This window comes from Salvelinus namaycush, chromosome 4 (genome assembly GCF_016432855.1).
Source record: "Salvelinus namaycush isolate Seneca chromosome 4, SaNama_1.0, whole genome shotgun sequence".
NCBI classification, from domain to species: domain Eukaryota; kingdom Metazoa; phylum Chordata; class Actinopteri; order Salmoniformes; family Salmonidae; genus Salvelinus; species Salvelinus namaycush.
In genome coordinates this window covers 72,400,899-72,420,289 of record NC_052310.1, presented here as the reverse complement: position 1 = coordinate 72,420,289, position 19,391 = coordinate 72,400,899, and the positions used below count along the sequence as shown (strand labels likewise).

At 42.2% G+C, this 19,391-nt stretch overlaps 1 protein-coding gene across 1 annotated transcript in view; it reads right to left on the bottom strand.

Moving 5' to 3' along the window:
- Nucleotides 1–18,079, bottom strand: part of ttyh2 (tweety family member 2) — a 106,460-nt gene extending 88,381 nt beyond the window's left edge. The window contains exon 1 of the mRNA XM_038990656.1: nucleotides 17,951–18,079. Within this exon, the coding sequence (XP_038846584.1) occupies nucleotides 17,951–18,079 (129 nt within the window). The remainder of the gene's footprint in view (nucleotides 1–17,950) is intronic.
- Between the last annotated feature and the right edge of the window lie 1,312 nt (nucleotides 18,080–19,391).

Here is a 19,391-nt window from a genome sequence, read left to right as displayed (position 1 = left end):
AATTACCATGGAGGAAAATTCTGTAGTTCATTAATTTCTCAGGTCAGTTGATTCACAAGATTAGAGCCACATTTACAGTGTCCAATGGAGAGTTAGAATCTACAGGCCAGGCATATGTGAGAATCAGCCATCCTTTCCATAATACACACACACACACACAAACATGCACACACACAAACAAACATGCACGCACACACACAAACAAACATGCACGCACACTAAACCCCTCAGAAAGAAAGCGTCTGTTGGCCTGTGAGCCTCTGTGGGCCTCAGCCAACCATAGGAATTCAAACATTGGCTCTCCTCAAACTGGCCAATTACAGCTCATTCTGATGTGGAGTCTGAGTCATGCACAGGGGGCCACTCAATAACCCCCCTCTACAGACTGACTGTGTGGAGAGATCGATGCCAGCAATATCTGATAAAGTTGAGTAGAGAGACTAGAGAGAGAATTGCATTAAGAGTGAGAGCTAGTTCATCTTTTTAGGATATTATCGGTCCTTCCTAATTGGAATTGTTTATCATCTAACACTAAGTGTTCTATGTTTAATAGGCAAACAGTTTGTTCTGTCACGATAGCACTGTCTGAGAAAGGCATATCCTCAGCCAACCAGCAGTGCTACTGTATTCAATACAGTACAGAGGCCTGTACCCTGACCACAACTATGTATCCAACCTGCTTCTCAATCTCATATAGTCTAATGCCAACATATTGGGGATAAGCACAGTAAACTCATTAGTAGGCCAATAGCTGGCCATTTAACATATTGCATTAGGCTCTGTGGATAAATGTAGACACATTATTGGCTTACTCCTGCTCTTGATGCCAGATAGGGTAGAGTATAACCGGATCCACAACGCATTGGTGGGCGATTAGGCTGATTGGAAATCCAGATGGTTACTGACCCTCCATAATGGGACAATAAAGACAACACACACTGTGCCGAACGAATGGTGGCTGTGCGATCACCTCTGACCAGAATATATAACCAGGTCATGTGGTCAGGAAAACCTGGTCCTAAATATGAGAGCAAATACTGTCTGTTTCTTCATGATGATCTATTGTAGTAAGTCTAGTCAGACCCTTGTAGCCTTGAGATATAATAGGCCTGTAGGGGTCTGGGCCTAGTGATCTCCAGGCTCAGTCAGATCTACTGATTTTCACTAGTAATAACATCGTCACAGCAGCTGTAGTGATCAATAAATCACCACGAGAGCCATAACTTGTGGAATGTTCATGTCTGACTACTGTGTCAATGTATTGCTTTAGAATTGCAGCATTAGTGCAAGAAGCCTAGTACTCGGACAGATAGGAGAGCTGGGCAGGCTAGTGTAGCGCTTGAACATTACACACCTGGCAATAGGCTATCTATCAGGCTGCATGGTGGTGGTTGATGATCATTCCAGCAGGAGTCAACTGTCTCCCATGGAGATCCTTCATCCTCTCTCCTCCCACCCCAATCAACTTTGACTCACCTCCCACTGTCACTGACTCTGAGATGAGAAGCTCAACATTAGAAGCTCGACAGTGCAAGATGCAGAAATCGCTCCGCCATTTTCCGGTTGCTACAATTATAATAGTTCACCTAATTTCAGTTTATGTGACAAAACAAGCAATGTACAGTGTTGAGAATTATTGTACCATCAAAACCGCTGTGAAAAATATTTTCCATAACCAAAAATATGGTATGTTCAGCTGTTTGAAGTTGTTGTACAAAACTGAAACTAAAACACACAAAAACGAAACTTAAAAACGGGAAGCATAGAAATAGCTCACATAGAACAGATATACCACTTCATAGTCTTGCTTTCAATGAGAATGAAGGATCTATAACTCACATTTCTTTCTGAATTTGGTCAGATCACCCAAAAAGTTTTTGCAGCACAAAAACAAATCATGCCACTTCAGACCTGACAACTGTTCCAAGGCACCTCATTAACAATAGAAACCTCAGTCAGTCCCATCCTGCATGCTTCTTGTGGCTTCAAAGTAGCCTGGAAAGCATGCACATGTCACCATCTACTCTAGTCAGCTGGTCTCCAATTTATTGGTGTTTCACTGTGTAGTGGTTTCTATGTCTCTCCTAGAGAGAGAAAGAAACTAATCAACACCGACCATACTGATCACTTATCGCAGGCATTTTGCTGACATTGTTCATTACGATAAGTAGCCTACACTTGAGAAATGTGAAGTTTGAAATGAAATAAGTTTTCTAATATGAGTGATTGTTAATGGGACAATAGAAGGCTACAACCATCAAACTAGCAGTAATTTAAAGCAGTGTTTCACGCAAGGGGTCGGCTTAAATATATTTATTTCAATGTTAAAGGAAATAAGTCCAAAAATGTATTTTAAAAACCCAACAATAAAGCCTTGCATCCCAATTTTGTTATTCTTTTTGCACTGTTTGTGGTAGGTGCACTTGATTCAGCAGCCCTAGCATCGAGAAGGCCAAGTTTGCCCATTTTGAACCATTTCATGTGTCTGAAGGTAGAACTCCGCCTACCCGGCAGGCCAAGGAAGCAAGTCAACTGCAATTATAGTCCTATTGCTGGAAAAGAGGTGTGTATTCCAGAGGTGTGTATTCAAGGGAAGCCAGGCTTCCCAAAAAAAGTGACCAAGAAAAAAATATTTATAAAAAAAGTGATCTTTCGTCTCTCATCATTTTCTTTCAATTGGCAAGAGGCTGAATGTATCTCACAGGAGAAAGCGCCCCTCTGTCTCTCTACGTGTAAGCCATCTATCTGATGCTGTCTGGTCCAAATGAGTATGACATTGTTGCCGCCCGTAGTATTGAAGGCAAGGGAAACCAGTGAGCATTTGGCCTCCATTGATAAAAAAGGTATAAAAAAATGTGCCAATCAGCATCGAGCTACACTGAGCGAGCTCAACTGTGAATGGTCCGGCGCACCAAAGAAAGGGTCAAGGGAAGCCAGCTTGGATTTTGGCGTCACTCCTATCAAATCCCATTGAGAGCATATGTCATTGACAGTAAAACTTTAACTGTTGCATCTCATTGTGTTGTCCTCCGTTGGCTAGCTAGCTAAAATTAGCCCTTTCCAAAATTAGCTATGGATGAAGATTGAGCTGGAGTTGTGGTTTTACAAAATTCTCCATACTGGCCAATGATTATAATGGCGATTCTGATCCAACCATTTATTCATACATTGTTGTGCCCCTGGCACAAAAACCCCCACTAAAAGTGTGTACTGCATGACAGAGTGTTAGACCGTTTCATCAACATGAACGAGAGGATGGCATTGGCGTTTCTTTACAAGGGTAAGTCAACATTTTTTTCTACTTGCACGAACGCTCACGCACACACACACGCAGAAATGAGAACCATGGACAGCCACATCATATTTAGCTTACATTAAACGGGACTAAATTGTTTAGATGACACTGTATTAGACTAAGCAAAGGTGATTTGATGATGTTGAAATGTTGAAGTTGAAATGGTGCTGGAATGGTGGAGGCAGCTCCTGTTTTCTTTGTGACTTGCGGTAACTGTCAGTGGTTCTAAATCAATAGTTGTTCAGTGGTCCGAAAAAGTCGGGGAAATTAAGTTGCTTGACCATGCTGTAGGTCATGTAACTGTCTGTTACCTGTACATGCAATATGCTTTGTGGACTTCATTGGACAGAGGTTGCTATCCGGTTTTGTGATGAAACAAAGGTGTGGTTGAATTTATTCTGCCACTATGTCTTATTGTCTCAGCCTTTAGGCCTATATATATATCACGGTCACAGGGGATATGAATTAACAGGTTACAGAGCAAACAACGCAATTATCACAACACATCGGTTGTAATATGGCTTCCCTCGTGATTTTATCCACACACTGCTACTGCCCAGTTCACCATGTCTGCACAGTTCCCTCGAGCCATAGACTGTAAAAAGAAGCCTTGAAAGCACAGCAAAGCTGATACTGTGAGACTTCAAAACCATGACTAGAGAGACTCAACGAATACAGCAAAGAGCTTCTGTTTTTATGAGTAAGTTCATGTTTAAGTTGTTATTCAACACTTTGTTGAACACTCAAGCCATAAAATGTGCATTCTCCCTACTCATGCTACAACTAGCACTATAGCTGCAACGAATGAGTATAGCAAAGTGTTTCCATAAGCTTGCGTTGTTATTATTAGTGGCTTGTATCTTTTTTCATGTCAAGGAATATTTCACTTTCTCTGGCAATGGGAGTTAACATGAATTGGTGCATGAGGCAGAAATAATGCAGTGCGACTTCAGTTTCGCCATCAGCTAGATGGCTGTATCCTCTTTTCTCAGCGGAGGGAGGGAGAGAGGAGGGACGGTGAGTCGGGTGAGGCAGTCTCACTGCTGCTTAGACCTCCCCTCAGACTGACCATCAGATGCAGGCCACCAGTCCAGTAAAAAATAAAAGAGCAAATTATGCTCACTCAGCTGTGCCTCAAAATTAATACAACAAATTATCTATTAGTTGAATGCATTCAGTTGTGCAACTGACTAGGTATCCCCTTACCCCTTTCATATACAGTTGAAGTCGGAAGTTTACATACACCTTAGCCAACTAAATTTAAACTCAGTTTTCACAATTCCTGACATTAAATCCTCGTTAAGATTCCCTGTCTTAGGTCAGTTAGGATCACCACTTTATTTTAAGAATGTGAAATGTCAGAGTAATAGTAGAGAGATCGATTTATTTCAGCTTTTATATCTTTCATCACATTCCCAGTGGGTCAGAAGTTTACATACACTCAATTAGTATTTGGTAGCATTGCAAATGCGTCTTTAAATTGTTTAACTTGGGTCAAACGTTTCAGATAGCCTTCCACAAGCTTCCCACAATAAGATGGGTGAATTTTGGCCTATTCCTCCTGACAGAGTTGGTGTAACTGAGTCAGGTTTGTAGGCTTCTTTACTCGCACACACTTTTTCAGTTTTGCCCACAAATTTTCTATAGGATTGAGGTAAGGGCTTTGTGATGGCCACTCCAATACCTTGACTTTGTTGTCCTCAAGCCATTTTGCCACAACTTTGGAAGTATGCTTGGAGTCATTGTCCATTTGGAAGATGCATTTGCGACCAAGCTTTAACTTCTTATGGCTGCAAGGCAAAGTGTTGAGTAGCCAGTGAAATCGTGCCCATTTCAAACGGCCTCCTACTCAAATCTTGCTTGTACAATATGAATATTATTATTCTTTTTGGATAGAAAACACTTTCTAGTTTCTAAAACAGTTGGAATTATTTCTCTGAGTGAAACACAAGACCTTCTGCAGCACTTTTCCTGACCAGGAAGTGAAATGTCAGAAATCTATGCTCTTTTCAATCTGATGCCTATACATGGTCTTAACACCTACGAGTCTGCTGACAGTCTATACGCCTTCCTATTGGTGTAAAGAGGATGTCAGAGAAGAATTTTTTTTGCTCCTCTTGGTCTGTGGTGGAAAAAAAACTATTTCTTTGACCTGAGCGCCAACTTCCGGTATTCTGAAGGAAGTGGGATGGACTTCTGTTTTGCCTTCCTAACGAACGGCTAACGTCTCCGGCTCGAATTTTTTTGGATATATGTGACCATATCATCGTAATGTATGTTTTTTCAATATAGTTTAATCAGATTATTGAAACTTTATTCGGGAGTTTTGCCGTGTTCCGTCGTATGACTGTGTTTACGTTGGGCCACGGCTACTGGAAATGGTAAATTAACAGGGATATTTCTCATTCTGAAACGAAACAACGACTCATCTGGACAGAGGACGCCTGTTTCAACATTCTGATGAAAGATCAGCCAAAGTAAGACTCATTTTATGATGTTATTTCATATATCTGTCGTGCATGTGAACGGGTCGTGGGCGCCCAAATGTGTCTCTCTATTGTGGCTACGCTAATATAGCGATACATTTTGTTTTCGCTGTAAAACATTTAATAAATCGGAAATATTGTTTGGAATCACAAGTTGCCTATCTTTCAATTGCTGCAAACTATATATTTTTCGGAAATGTTTTATGATGAGTAATAAGCTATTTGACGTTGGTGTCTGTTGGTGTCTGTAAATATTATGGCTGCTTTCGGTGCACTTTCTGATTTGTAGCTGAAATGTAAAATATGATTTATACCTGAAATATGCACATTTTTCAAAAAAAAATATGCTATACAATAAATATGTTATCAGACTGTCATCTGATGAATTTGTTTCTTGGTTAGTGGCTATTTATATCTTTATTTGGTCGAATTTGTGATAGCACCTGATGGAGTAAGAAACTGATGCAGTTAGAAAAGTGGTGTCATTTGCTAACGTGGTTAGCTAATAGATTTACATATTTTGTCTTCCCTGTAAAACATTTTAAAAATCGGACATGTTGGTTTGATTCACAAGAAGTTTATCTTTCATCTGGTGTCTTGGACTTGTTAATGTGTGAAAGTTAAATATTTTTAAAAACTAGCTTTTGAATGTCGCGCCCTGCACTTTGAGCTGGATGTTGTCATAGTGTGGGCGGTGTCGGGCTTGCAGCCCAAACAGGTTAACTTCCTGATTGATGTCTTGAGATGTTGCTTCAATATATCCACATAATTTTCCTTCATCATGATGCCATCTATTTTGTGAAGTGCACCAGTCCCTCCTGCAGCAAAGCACCCCCACAACATGATGCTGCCACCCCCGTGCTTCACGGTTGGGATGGTGTTCTTTGGCTTGCAAGCCTCCCCCTTTTTCCTCCAAACATAACAATGGGCATTATGGCCAAACAGTTCTATTTTTGTTTCATCAGACCAGAGGACATGTCTCCAAAAAGTACGATCTTTGTCCCCATGTGCAGTTGCAAACCGTAGCCTGGATTTTTTATGGCGGTTTTGGAGCAGTGGCTTCTTCCTTGCTGAGTGGCCTTTCAGGTTATGTCATTATAGGACTCGTTTTACTGTGGATACAGCTACTTTTGTACCCGTTTCCTCCAGCATCTTCACAAGGTCCTTTGCTGTTGTTAAGGGATTGATTTGCACTTTTCGCACCAAAGTACGTTCATCTCTAGAAGACAGAATGCATCTCCTTCCTGAGCGGTATGATGGCTGCGTGGTCCCATGGTGTTTATACTTGCGTACTATTGTTTGTACAGATGAACGTGGTACATTCAGGCATTTGGAAATTGCTCCCAAGGATGAACCAGATGTGTGGAGGTTTACAATTTCTTTCTGAGGTCTTGGCTGACTTCTTTTGATTTTCCCATGATGTCAAGCAAAGAGGCACTGAGTTTGGCCCTGTCCGGGGGTATCATCGGATGGGGCCACAGTGTCTCCTGACCCCTCCTGTCTCAGCCTCCAGTATTTATGCTGCAGTAGTTTGTGTCGGGGGGCTAGGGTCAGTTGGTTATATCTGGAGTACTTCTCCTGTCTTATCCGGTGTCCTGTGTGAATTTAAGTATGCTCTCTCTAACTCTCTCCTTCTCTCTTTCTTTCTCTCTCTCGGAGGACCTGAGCCCTAGGACCATGCGTCAGGACTACCGGGCATGATGACTCCTTGCTGTCCCCAGTCCTCCTGGCCTTGCTGCTGTTCCAGTTTCAACTGTTCTGCCGGCGGCTATGGAACCCTGACCTGTCCACCGGACGTGCTACCTGTCCCAGACCTGCTGTTTTCAACTCTCTAGAGACCGCAGGAGCGGTAGAGATACTCTTAATGATCGGCTATGAAAAGCCAACTGACATTTACTCCTGATTATTATTTGACCATGCTGGTCATTTATGAACATCTTGGCCATGTTCTGTTATAATCTCCACCCGGCACAGCCAGAAGAGGACTGGCCACCCCTCATAGCCTGGTTCCTCTCTAGGTTTCTTCCTAGGTTTTGGCCTTTCTAGGGAGTTTTTCCTAGCCACCGTGCTTCTACACCTGCATTGCTTGCTGTTTGGGGTTTTAGGCTGGGTTTCTGTACAGCACTTCGAGATATTAGCTGATGTACGAAGGGCTATATAAAATAAACTTGATTTGAAGGTAGGCCTTGAAATACATCCACAGGTACACCTCCAAATGACACAAATTATGTCAATTAGCCTATCTTCCCTCTCTCTGCTCTCTCCCCATCCCTCTCTCTGCTCTCTCCTCATCCCTCTCTCTGCTATCTTCCAACCCTCTCTTCTCTCTCTCTGCTCTCTCCCCATCCCTGTCTTCCCTCGCTCTACTCTCCCCAATCCCTGTCTTCCCTCGCTCTACTCTCCCCAATCCCTCTCTCTACTCTCTCCCCATCTCTCTCTCTACTCTCCCCATCCCTCTTCCCCCTCCCCTGCATCACTCTCTTCCTTCTCTCTAATCTCTCCCATCACTCTGCTCTCTCCTATCCCTCTATTCCCCCTCTCTCTCTCTGCCAACGTAATTGTCCGAGGTGGTTTCAACAGGCTTTTCCATTGAGACGTCGCCGAAGATCCATCTGCTGGCCACGGCCTGCTCGCCGTGTCTCCAGGTCTAGCGTAGTAGCGGCTACTGAACGGCCCCCTGACTTCACCTATTGCTGCTCATTGGGCCCGATGATCACTCGACCCCAGCCCCGTCCTAAATGCCTTAGATAGCTCGTGTGTCGCACCCTCCACACTTGCAGAGACCTCACCTGGCTTAACTGGTGCCTCCAGGGACGCAACCGCTCTCATCGTCACTCAATGCCTAGGTTTACCTCCACTGTACTCACATCCTACCATAACCTTGTCTGTACATTATGCCCTGAATCTATTCTACCATGCCCAGAAATCTGCTCCTTTTATTCTCTGTCCCCAACGCACTAGACGACCAGTTCTTATAGCCTTTAGCCGTACCCTTATCCTACACCTCCTCTGTTCCTCTGGTGATGTAGAGGTTAACCCAGGCCCCATTGCCCCCAGCACCACACCAATTCCCAACGTACTCTCATTTATGGACTTCTGTAACCGTAAAAGCTTTAGTTTCATGCATGTTAACATCAGAAGCCTCCTCCCTAAGTTTGTTTCATTCACTGCTTTAGCACACTCTGCCAACCCTGATGTCCTAGCAGTGTCTGAATCCTGGTTTAGGAAGGCCACATAAATTCTGAAATCTCCATCCCCAACTACATTTTCCGACAAGATAGAACTGCCAAAGGGGGCGGAGTTGCAATCTACTGCAGAGAGAGCATGCAAAGTTCTATCATACTTTCCAGGTCTATGCCCAAACAGTTCGAGCTTATAATTTTAAAAATGAATCTCTCCAGAAATAAGTCTCTCACTTTTGCCTCCTGTTATAGACCCCCCTCAGCTCCCAGCTGTTTCCTGGACATCATATGTGAATTGATTGCCTCCCATCTAACTTCAAAGTTCGTTCTGCTAGGTGACCTAAACTGGGATATGCTTAACACCCCAGCCATCCTACAATCTAAATTATATGCCCTCAATCTCACACAAATTATCAAGGAACCTACCAGGTACAACACTAAATCCGTCACCATGGGCACCCTCATAGATATCATCCTGACCAACTTGCCCTCTAAATTAGAGGTCGACCGATTATGATTTTTCAACGCCGATACCGGTTATTGGAGGACCAAAAAAGCCGATACCGATTAATCGGCCAATTTTTTACAATTTATTTGTAATAATGACAATTACAACAATACTGAATGAACACTTATTTTAACTTAATATAATACATCAATAAAATCAATTTAGCCTCAAATAAATAATGAAACATGTTCAATTTGGTTTAAATAATGCAAAAACAAAGTGTTGGAGAAGAAAGTAAAAGTGCAATATGTGCTATGTAAGAAAGCTAACGTTTAAGTTCCTTGCTCAGAACATGAGAACATATGAAAGCTGGTGGTTCCTTTTAACATGAGTCTTCAATATTCCCAGGTAGGAAGTTTTAGGTTGTAGTTATTATAGGAATTATTGGACTATTTCTCACTATACGATTTGTATTTCATATACCTTTGACTATTGGATGTTCTTATAGGCACTTTAGTATTGTCAGTGTAAAGGTATAGCTTCCATCCCTCTCCTCGCCGCTACCTGGGCTCGAACCAGGAACACATCGACAACAGCCACCCTCGAAGCAGCGTTACCCATGCAGAGCAAGGGGAACAACTACTCCAAGTCTCAGAGCGAGTGACGTTTGAAACGCTATTAGCGCGCACCCGCTAACTAGCTAGCCATTTCACATCGGTTACACCAGCCTAATCTCAGGAGTTGATAGGCTTGAAGTCATAAACAGCGTAATGCTTGAAGCATTGCGAAGAGCTGCTGGCAAAACGCACGAAAGTGCTGTTTGAATGAATGCTTACGAGCATGCTGGTGCCTACCATCGCTCAGTCAGACTGCTCTATCAAATCATAGATTTAATTATAACATAATAACACACAGAAATACGAGCCATAGGTCATTAATATGGTCGAATCCGGAAACTATCATCTCGAAAACAAAACATTTATTCTTTCAGTGAAATACGGAACCGTTCCGTATTTTATCTAACGGGTGGCATCCATAAGTCTAAATATTCCTGTTACATTGCACAACCTTCAATGTTATGTCATAATTACGTAAAATTCTGGCAAATTAGTTCGCAATGAGCCAGGCGGCCCAAACTGTTGCGTATACCCTGACTCTGTGTGCAATTAACGCAAGAGAAGTGACACAATTTCACCTGGTTAATATTGCCTGCTAACCTGGATTTCTTTTAGCTAAATATGCAGGTTTAAAAATATATACTTCTGTGTATTGATTTTAAGAAAGGCATTGATGTTTATGGTTAGGTACACGTTGGAGCAACGACAGTAATTTTTCGTAAATGCGCACTGCATCGATTATATGCAAGGCAGGACACGCTAGATAAACTAGTAATATCATCAACCATGTGTAGTTATAACTAGTGATTATGATTGATTGATTGATTGTTTTTTATAAGATAAGTTTAATGCTAGCTAGCAACTTACCTTGGCTTCTTACTGCATTCTCGTAACAGGCGAGCTCCTGGTGGTTAGAGTGTTGGACTAGTTAACCGTAAGGTTGCAAGATTGAATCCCTGAGCTGACAAGGTAAAAATCTGTCGTTCTGCCCCTGAACAAGGCAGTTAACCCACTGTTCCTAGGCCGTCATTGAAAATAAGAATGTGTTCTTAACTGACTTCCATAGTTAAATAAAGGTGTAAAAAAAAAAAAAAAACGGCAAAATCGGCATCCAAAATTACCGATTTCCGATTGTTATGAAAACTTGAAATCGGCCCTAATTAATCGGCCATTTCGATTAATCGGTCGACCTCTACTCTAAATAAACCTCTGCTGTCTTCAACCAGGATCTCAGCAATCACTGCCTGCATCCGTAATGTGCCCACGGTCAAACGACCACCCCTCATCACTGTCAAACGCTCCCTAAAACACTTCAGTGAGCAGGCCTTTCTAATCGACTTGGCCCGGGTATCCTGGAAGGATATTGACCTCATCCCGTCAGTAGGAGATGCCTGGTTGCTCTTTAAAAGTGCTTTCCTCACCATCTTATATAAGCATGCCTCATTCGCAAAATGTAGAACTAAGAACAGATATAGCCCTTGGTTCACTCCAGACTTGACTGCCCTCGACCAGCTCAAAAACATCCTGTGGCATACTGCATTAGCATTGAACAGCACCCCGACATGCAACTTTTCAGGGAAGTCAGGAATCAATATACACAGTCAGCTAGGAAAGCTAAAGTTAGCTTTTTCAAACAGAAATTTGCATCCTGTAGCACTAATTCCCAAAAGTTTTGGAACACAGTGAAGTCCATGGAGAATAAGAGCACCTCCTCCCAACTGCCTGAGGCTAGGAAACACTGTCACCACCGATAAATCTACGATAATCGATAATTTCAATAAGCATTTTTCTATGGCTACCCCTACCCCGGCCAACAGCTCTGCACCCCCCCGCAGAAACTTGCCCAAGCCCCCCCCCCCCCCCCCCCCCGCTTCTTCTTCACCCAAAACCAGACAGATGATTTTCTGAAAGAGCTGCAAAATCTGTATCCCTACAAATCAGCTGGACTAGACAATCTGGACCCTCTCTTTCTAAAACTATCTGCCGAAATTGTTGCAACCCCTATTACTAGCCTGTTCAACCTCTCATTCATATCGTCTGAGATCCCCAAAGATTGGAAAGCTGCCGCGGTCATCCCCCTCTTCAAAGGGGGAGACACTCTAGACCCAAAATGTTATAGACTTATATCCATCCTGCCCTGCCTTTCTAAAATCTTTGAAAGCCAAGTTAACAAACAGATCACCAACCATTTCGAATCCCACAGTACCTTCTCCACTATGCCATCTGGTTTCCGAGCTGGTCACTGGTGCACCTCAGGCACGCTCAAGGTCCTAAACGATATAACCGCCATCGATAAAAGACAGTACGGTGCAGCCGTCTTCATCGACCTGGCCAAGACGTTCGACTTGGCCAATCACTGCATTCTTATCGGCAGACTCAACAGCCTTGGTTTCTCAAATTACTGCCTCACTTGGTTCACCAACTATTTCTCAGATAGAGTTCAGTGTGTCAAATCGTAGGGGCCTGTTGTCCGGACCTCTGGCAGTCTCTATTGGGGTGCCACAGGGTTCAATTATCGGGCCGACTCTTTTCTCTGTATATATCAATGATTTCGCTCTTGCTACTGGTGATTCTCTGATCCACCTCTACGCAGACGACACCATTCTGTATACATCTAGCCCTTCTTTGGACACTGTGTTAACCTCTAACGAGCCTCAACCCCGGATCCGGGATCACCCCCCAGCCCCCCCCACACCGATTAGCATCGCTAGCATAGCGTCACAATTAAATAGTAGCATCTAAATATCATTAAATCACAAGTCCAAGACACCAGATGAAAGATACAGATCTTGTGAATAAACCCATCATTTCTGTTTTTTAAAATGTTTTACAGGGAAGACACAATATGTAAATCTATTAGCTAACCACGTTAGCAAAATACACCATTTTTCTTTGTCCACCATTTTCTCTCTCCACCACTATCACCAATTCGGCCAAATAAAGATATTGATAGCCACTAACCAAGAAAAAACCTCATCAGATGACAGTCTGATAACATATTTATTGTATAGGATAGGTTTTGTTAGAAAAATGTGCATATTTCAGGTAGAAATCATAGTTTACAATTGCACCCACCATCACAACTCGACTAGAATTACTACAGAGAGCAACGTGTTTTACCAATTTACTCATCATAAAACATTTCATAAAAATATACAGCTCACAGCAATGGAAAGACACAGATCTTGTGAATTCAGACAATATTTCAGATGTTCTAAGTGTTTTACAGCGAAAACACAATAAATCGTTATATTAGCATACCACATATGCAAACGTTACCCCAGCATGAATTCAAGCCAAAGAGAGCGATATCGTTATCATCGCCAAAATATATTAATTTTTTCACTAACCTTCTCAGAATTCTTCCGATGACACTCCTGTAACATCATATTACAACATACATATAGAGTTTGTTCGAAAATGTGCATATTTAGCCATAAAAAACCGTGGTTATACAATGAAAATAGTAGCAGAACAAGCCTGAAAATGTCGGTCGCCATCTTTCAGAGTGATCTAGTTTAATCAATAGCTAATCATATACTTGACTAAAAAATACAGGGTTGACAGGAATCGAAAGACAAATTAGTTCTTAATGCAATCGCTGACTTACATTTCTAAAATTATCCTTACTGTGCAATACAGGGTTCGCCAAGCGAAGCTATACCAAACAAAATGGCGGAATATGCGTTTAAAATTTTTCGACAGAACAACGATTTATCATATTAAATATTTCTTACTATGAGGTGATCTTCCATCAGAATCTTGGGCAAAGTATCCTTTCTTGGGTCTAATCTTCTTTTGGTCGAAAGATGTCCTCTGTCCGTCGAAATGCCCACTAACGTTCGACCGGTACTGGAAACGTGCCCATCGCTTCAAAGTGCACCACAAAGAAAATGCCTCAAAATCGCACTAAACGGATATAAATTGCTATAAAACGGTTTAAATTAACTACCTTATGATGTTTTTAACACCTCTAACGAGTAAAAACATGACCGGCGAGATATAAGTGGCTAAACCAAAGCCTGGAAAGACAGGAGGTCCAACGTCCATCGTGCATAATGCGCAGGGAGCAAAGGGACGTTACATCCGGTCTTTGCCGTTTTATACAGGCACTGATTGCGCAATCGACTCCATTCAAATTGTCACCACTTACTGACATCTAGAGGAAGGCGTGGGCAGTGTTTGTATCCTCATACGATTTACAGGGAGTTTAAAACTGATCTGGAACCAGAGGCCAAGATGTCTGAAATCTCACACACTGGGAGGAAAAGTGCTGTAGAATGAGTTCTGTTTCACTCAGAGACATAATTCAAACGGCTATAGAAACTAGAGAGTGTTTTCTATCCAATAATAACAATAATATGCATATTGTACGAGCAAGAATTGAGTACTAGGCAGTTTAATCTGGAGAGCAAATTATGCTAATGCGAAACAGCTCCCCCTATAGTTGCAAGAAGTTTTAACAAACCTCCAAACGAGCTTCAATGCCATGCAACACTCCTTCCGTGGCCTCCAACTGCTTTTACATGCTAGTAAAACTAAATGCATGCTCTTCAACCGATTGCTGCCCGCACCCGCCCGCCCGACTAGCATCACTACTCTGGACGGTTCTGACTTAGAATATGTGGACAACTACAAATACCTAGGTGTCTGGTTAGACTGTAAACTCTCCTTCCAGACTCACATTAAGCATCTACAATCCAAAAATAAATCTAAAATCGGCTACCTATTTCGCAACAAAGCCTCCTTCACTCATGCTGCCAAACATACCCTCGTAAAACTGACTATCCTACCGATCCTTGACTTCGGCAATGTCATTTACAAAATAGCCTCCAACACTCTACTCAGCAAATTGGATGCAGTCTATCACAGTGCCATCCGTTTTGTCACCGAAGCACCATATACTACCCACCACTGTGACCTGTATGCTCTCGATGGCTGGCCCTCGCTACATATTCGTTGCCAGACCCACTGGCTCGAAGTCATCTATAAGTCTTTGCTAGGTAAAGCCTCGCCTTATCTCAGCTCACTGGTCACCATAGCAACACCCACCCATAGCACACGCTCCAGCAGGTATATTTCACTGGTCATCCCCAAAGCCAACACCTACTTTGACCGCCTTTCCTTCCAGTTTTCTGCTGCCAATGACTGGAAGGAATTGCAAAAATCACTGAAGCTGGAGACTTATATCTCCCTTTAACTTTAAGCATCAGCTGTCAGAGGAGCTTACCGATCACTGTACCTGTACACAGCCCATCTGTAAATAGCACACCCAACTACCTCATCCCCATATTATTAATTACCCTCTTGCACTCCAGTATCTCTACTTCCGCATTTATTTATTTTTATTTTACCCCCTTTTCTCCCCAATTTCGTGGTATCCAATTGTTAGTAATTACTATCTTGTCTCATCGCTACAACTCCCGTACGGGCTCGGGAGAGACGAAGGTCGAAAGCCATGCGTCCTCCGAAACCCAACCAAGCCGCACTGCTTCTTAATACAGCGCGCCTCCAACCCGGAAGCCAGCCGCACCAATGTGTCGGAGGAAACACCGTGCACCTGGCTCCCTTGGTTAGCGCGCACTGCGCCCGGCCCGCCACAGGAGTCGCTGGTGCGCGATGAGACAAGGATATCCCTACCGGCCAAACCCTCCCTAACCCGGACGACGCTAGGCCAATTGTGCGTCGCCCCACGGACTTCCCGGTCGCGGCCGGCTGCGACAGAGCCTGGGCGCGAACTCAGAGTCTCTGGTGGCGCCGCTAGCGCTGCGATGCAGTGCCCTAGACCATTGCGCCACTACTTTCACATTTCATCATTATCAGCACATCTATCACTCCAGTGTTAACTTCTTGACGCTAGGGGCGTTTAAATAACGTTCCCAAGGTAAATGGACTATTTCTCAGGCCCAGATCGTAGAATATGCATATAATTTACAGATTAGGATAGAAAACACTCCAAAGTTTCCAAAACTGTCAAAATATTGTCTGTGAGTATAACAAAACTGATTTTGCAGGCGAAAACCTGAGGAAATCCAACCCGGAAGCGCATTTAAAAAAAAATATTTGTAATCCCTGTTTCATTGCCTGCCCCTCTTCCATTTAAAGGGGTATCAACCAGGTTTCTTTTCCAATGGCTTCCTCAGACTGTGACCAGGCTTTAGACATAGTTTCAGGCTTTCATTTTGAAAAATTAGCGAGATTTTTCAAAACGAGTCAGGCGTCCTTTAATTAGTTCCTGCGCGCGAGAGGGGTAGCTCGACATTTTCTTTCTCTCTTTTATTGAATAGGTTACCGTCCGGTTGAAATATTATCGATTATGTAAGTTAAAAACAACCTGAGGATTGATTATAAAAAACGTTTGACATGTTTCTACGAACATTACGAATACTTTTTGGAATTTTCGACTGCCTTTCAGGAACGGAACGAGGCTGTGGTTTTCTGAACATAACGCACAACCCAAATGGCGTTTTTTAGTTATAAAACTAATATTTATCGAACAAAAAGAACATTTATTGTGTAACTGGGAGTCTCTTGAGTGCAAACATCCGAAGATTATCAAAGGTAAGCGATTAATTTTATTGCTTTCTGACTTTTGTGACCAAGCTAATTTAAGGCTAACTGTTCTAAGCATTGATTGATACACTCTCAAACGCTTGGATTGCTTTCGCTGTAAAGCATATTTTCAAAATCTGACACGATAGGTGGATTAACAACAAGCTAAACTGTGTTTTGGTATATTTCACTTGTGATTGCATGATTATAAATATTTTTTGTATTATTTTTGAATCTGATACTTTTTGGAATTTTCTTCTGCCTTTCAGGACCGGAACGAGCATGTGGTTTTCTGACCATAACGCGCAACCCAAATAGCGTTTTTTTGTTATAAAACTAATATTTATCGAACAAAAATAACATTTATTGTGTAACTGGGAGTCTCGTGAGTGCAAACATCCGAAGATTATCAAAGGTAAGCGATTAATTTGATTGCTTTTCTGACTTTCGTGACCAAGCTAAATTAAGGCTAGCTGTTCAAACATTGATTGATACACTCACAAACGCTTGGATTGCTTTCACTGTAAAGCATATTTTCAAAATCTGACACGATAGGTGGATTAACAACAAGCTAAACTGTGTTTTGGTATATTTCACTTGTGATTCCATGATTATAAATATTTTTAGTATTATTTTTGAATTTGGCGCTCTGCAATTCAGTGGTTGTTTAGGAAAATGATCCCGTAATCGGGATCCTTGCGCCAAGAAGTTAAATTGCTAAATTGTAATTATTTCGCTTCCATGGCCTATTTACGCACTGTACATATACTTTTTCTATTGTGTTGTTGACTGTACGTTTGTTTATCCCATGTGTAACTCTGTGTTGTTGTTTTTGTCACACTGCTTTGCTTTATCTTGGCCAGGTCGCAGTTGTAAATGAGAACTTGTTCTCAACTGGCCTGCCTGGTTAAATAAAGGTGAAATATTTTATTTTTTAAAGATACAAAATATCCCTTTCTCTTCCATCGGGATTAACAAATTAATCAATTTCTTAATCTGAGAATTTCTGCCAACAGCAGAAGTATGGTCGGCCTACACAGGACAGACTACAATGCAATGTTAAGGCTACTTGCAACATTACATTTAATCTTTGATATTTACAAACAAGATAATGTCCTTTCTGGGGTACACTATCTCTCAGATGACTATTCACAAATGTCTAGCATCTTGCTGAAAAAGTGGGAACCACCAGCATGTTATGGTTTAATCCCAAATGGCATCCTACCATTACTTTTATAGGGCACTGCGTTTGACCAGAGCTCTGAAGGCCATGGTCAAAAATTGTGCAATATATTGGGATTAAGGTCGGTGCCAATTGGGATGGAGATTATGAGACCCGCGTGGGCCTAATCTCGGTGTCTACCACGAACCTGCTGGTAGTTCTGATCCTGGGGAGTGAACGTGTTGTCGATGGGCTGGAAGTTCAAGTTGACATGAGGGAAATTGTGTAGCCAATATGTCCACCAAGGTGCCATATAATCCTCCCGTATTGAAGACATCCTGGCCCGAGTTTAATTATCCAAGATCTAGTAGTCTTCTTTAGTAAACGGACAGCTCCGTCCCGTCTTCTGTAACAAAGCTATAAACTGTAATGAAAAAGCATGCTGGATAATGTAAACTCGTTCACACGCACAGTAGACAAAAGATGCAGGGAGATCGTTAAAGGAAAGCATCCCAAAATTATCCGTGAAAAAGAAAATTAGCACACCGTGACTGGTCAGCCCGTTTCAACCACAGCCATCCTACCGCTACCGTCTGCTGGTCCAGTCATTCCAAGGGCCGTCCCTACACTGGAGCGCGTAGGAATAAGAGTCGCTGGAGACAAAGCGAAAGAGCGCAGAACCTGAAAGCAGGAACACGAATAGTAATGAAAAAAATGTAATTGGGAAAAGTAAGGCTTGGCACGTGGTAAATGGATACTCAAGTTTATGAAAAAAATATAGGTATAGGCCAAATATAGAATAATTATCAAATGTCCGCAAAAGCAACATCGATATCTGGGTAGCTCCCATTGAGTTTGCAACACTCCCATCTAGTGTAAATAAACTCACATGCAGAATCTGTCAAAGTTTACCAACGTGCCATGGAAATAACACACAACTGATATAATTACCGTAGTTATACGGCGCAGTTTGAGGATTTGGCCTGGTCTTTTTCCAGTCTGCACACAGCTGCTGGACAATGACCCAGTGTTGACAGACAGGGAACTGAAGAATGGGTTCTAACTTTCTATCCCGAAACCTTACAATAATTTAAATAACAAAATGGCATCCTATTCCTTATAGTCTACTAATTTGATTTAAGACCCATAAATCTCTGGTCAAAAGTAGTGCAGTATATAGAATAGTGTGCCATTTGAGACGCAAATCTTTATGTATCCTAGCATATCAGTGGGGAAGTGGTCTGTCTAGTTTGTAGTAGACAGTAGCCAATGCTACGATCATTCCAACAAATAAAGCAAAACACTAAATAACATTTGAGCATGCTGTGACAAACAAGGCGAAGTGTCAACTTTCAGAACATTCTGTATGAAGTGGATGAGTCTCATGAGGCTGATTCTGACTATGCACTAGCCCTACACCTGCATGTCAATGGTACTGCCCTTAGGCCTACTTGAGTTCATAGCGAATTGATCAGATCGCTGTTCACAACAACTTACTGTGCAGGCTTCAGCTAACCATGCCAAAAGAAACTAGACTGCCCATCTACACCTTTCAATTAGTCATAATTTTTTTATATACCCTAACCATCAGATTGATCACTAAGTCTATATACATAATTCTTGTCCCAAATCCATGAAATGGCAGTGTG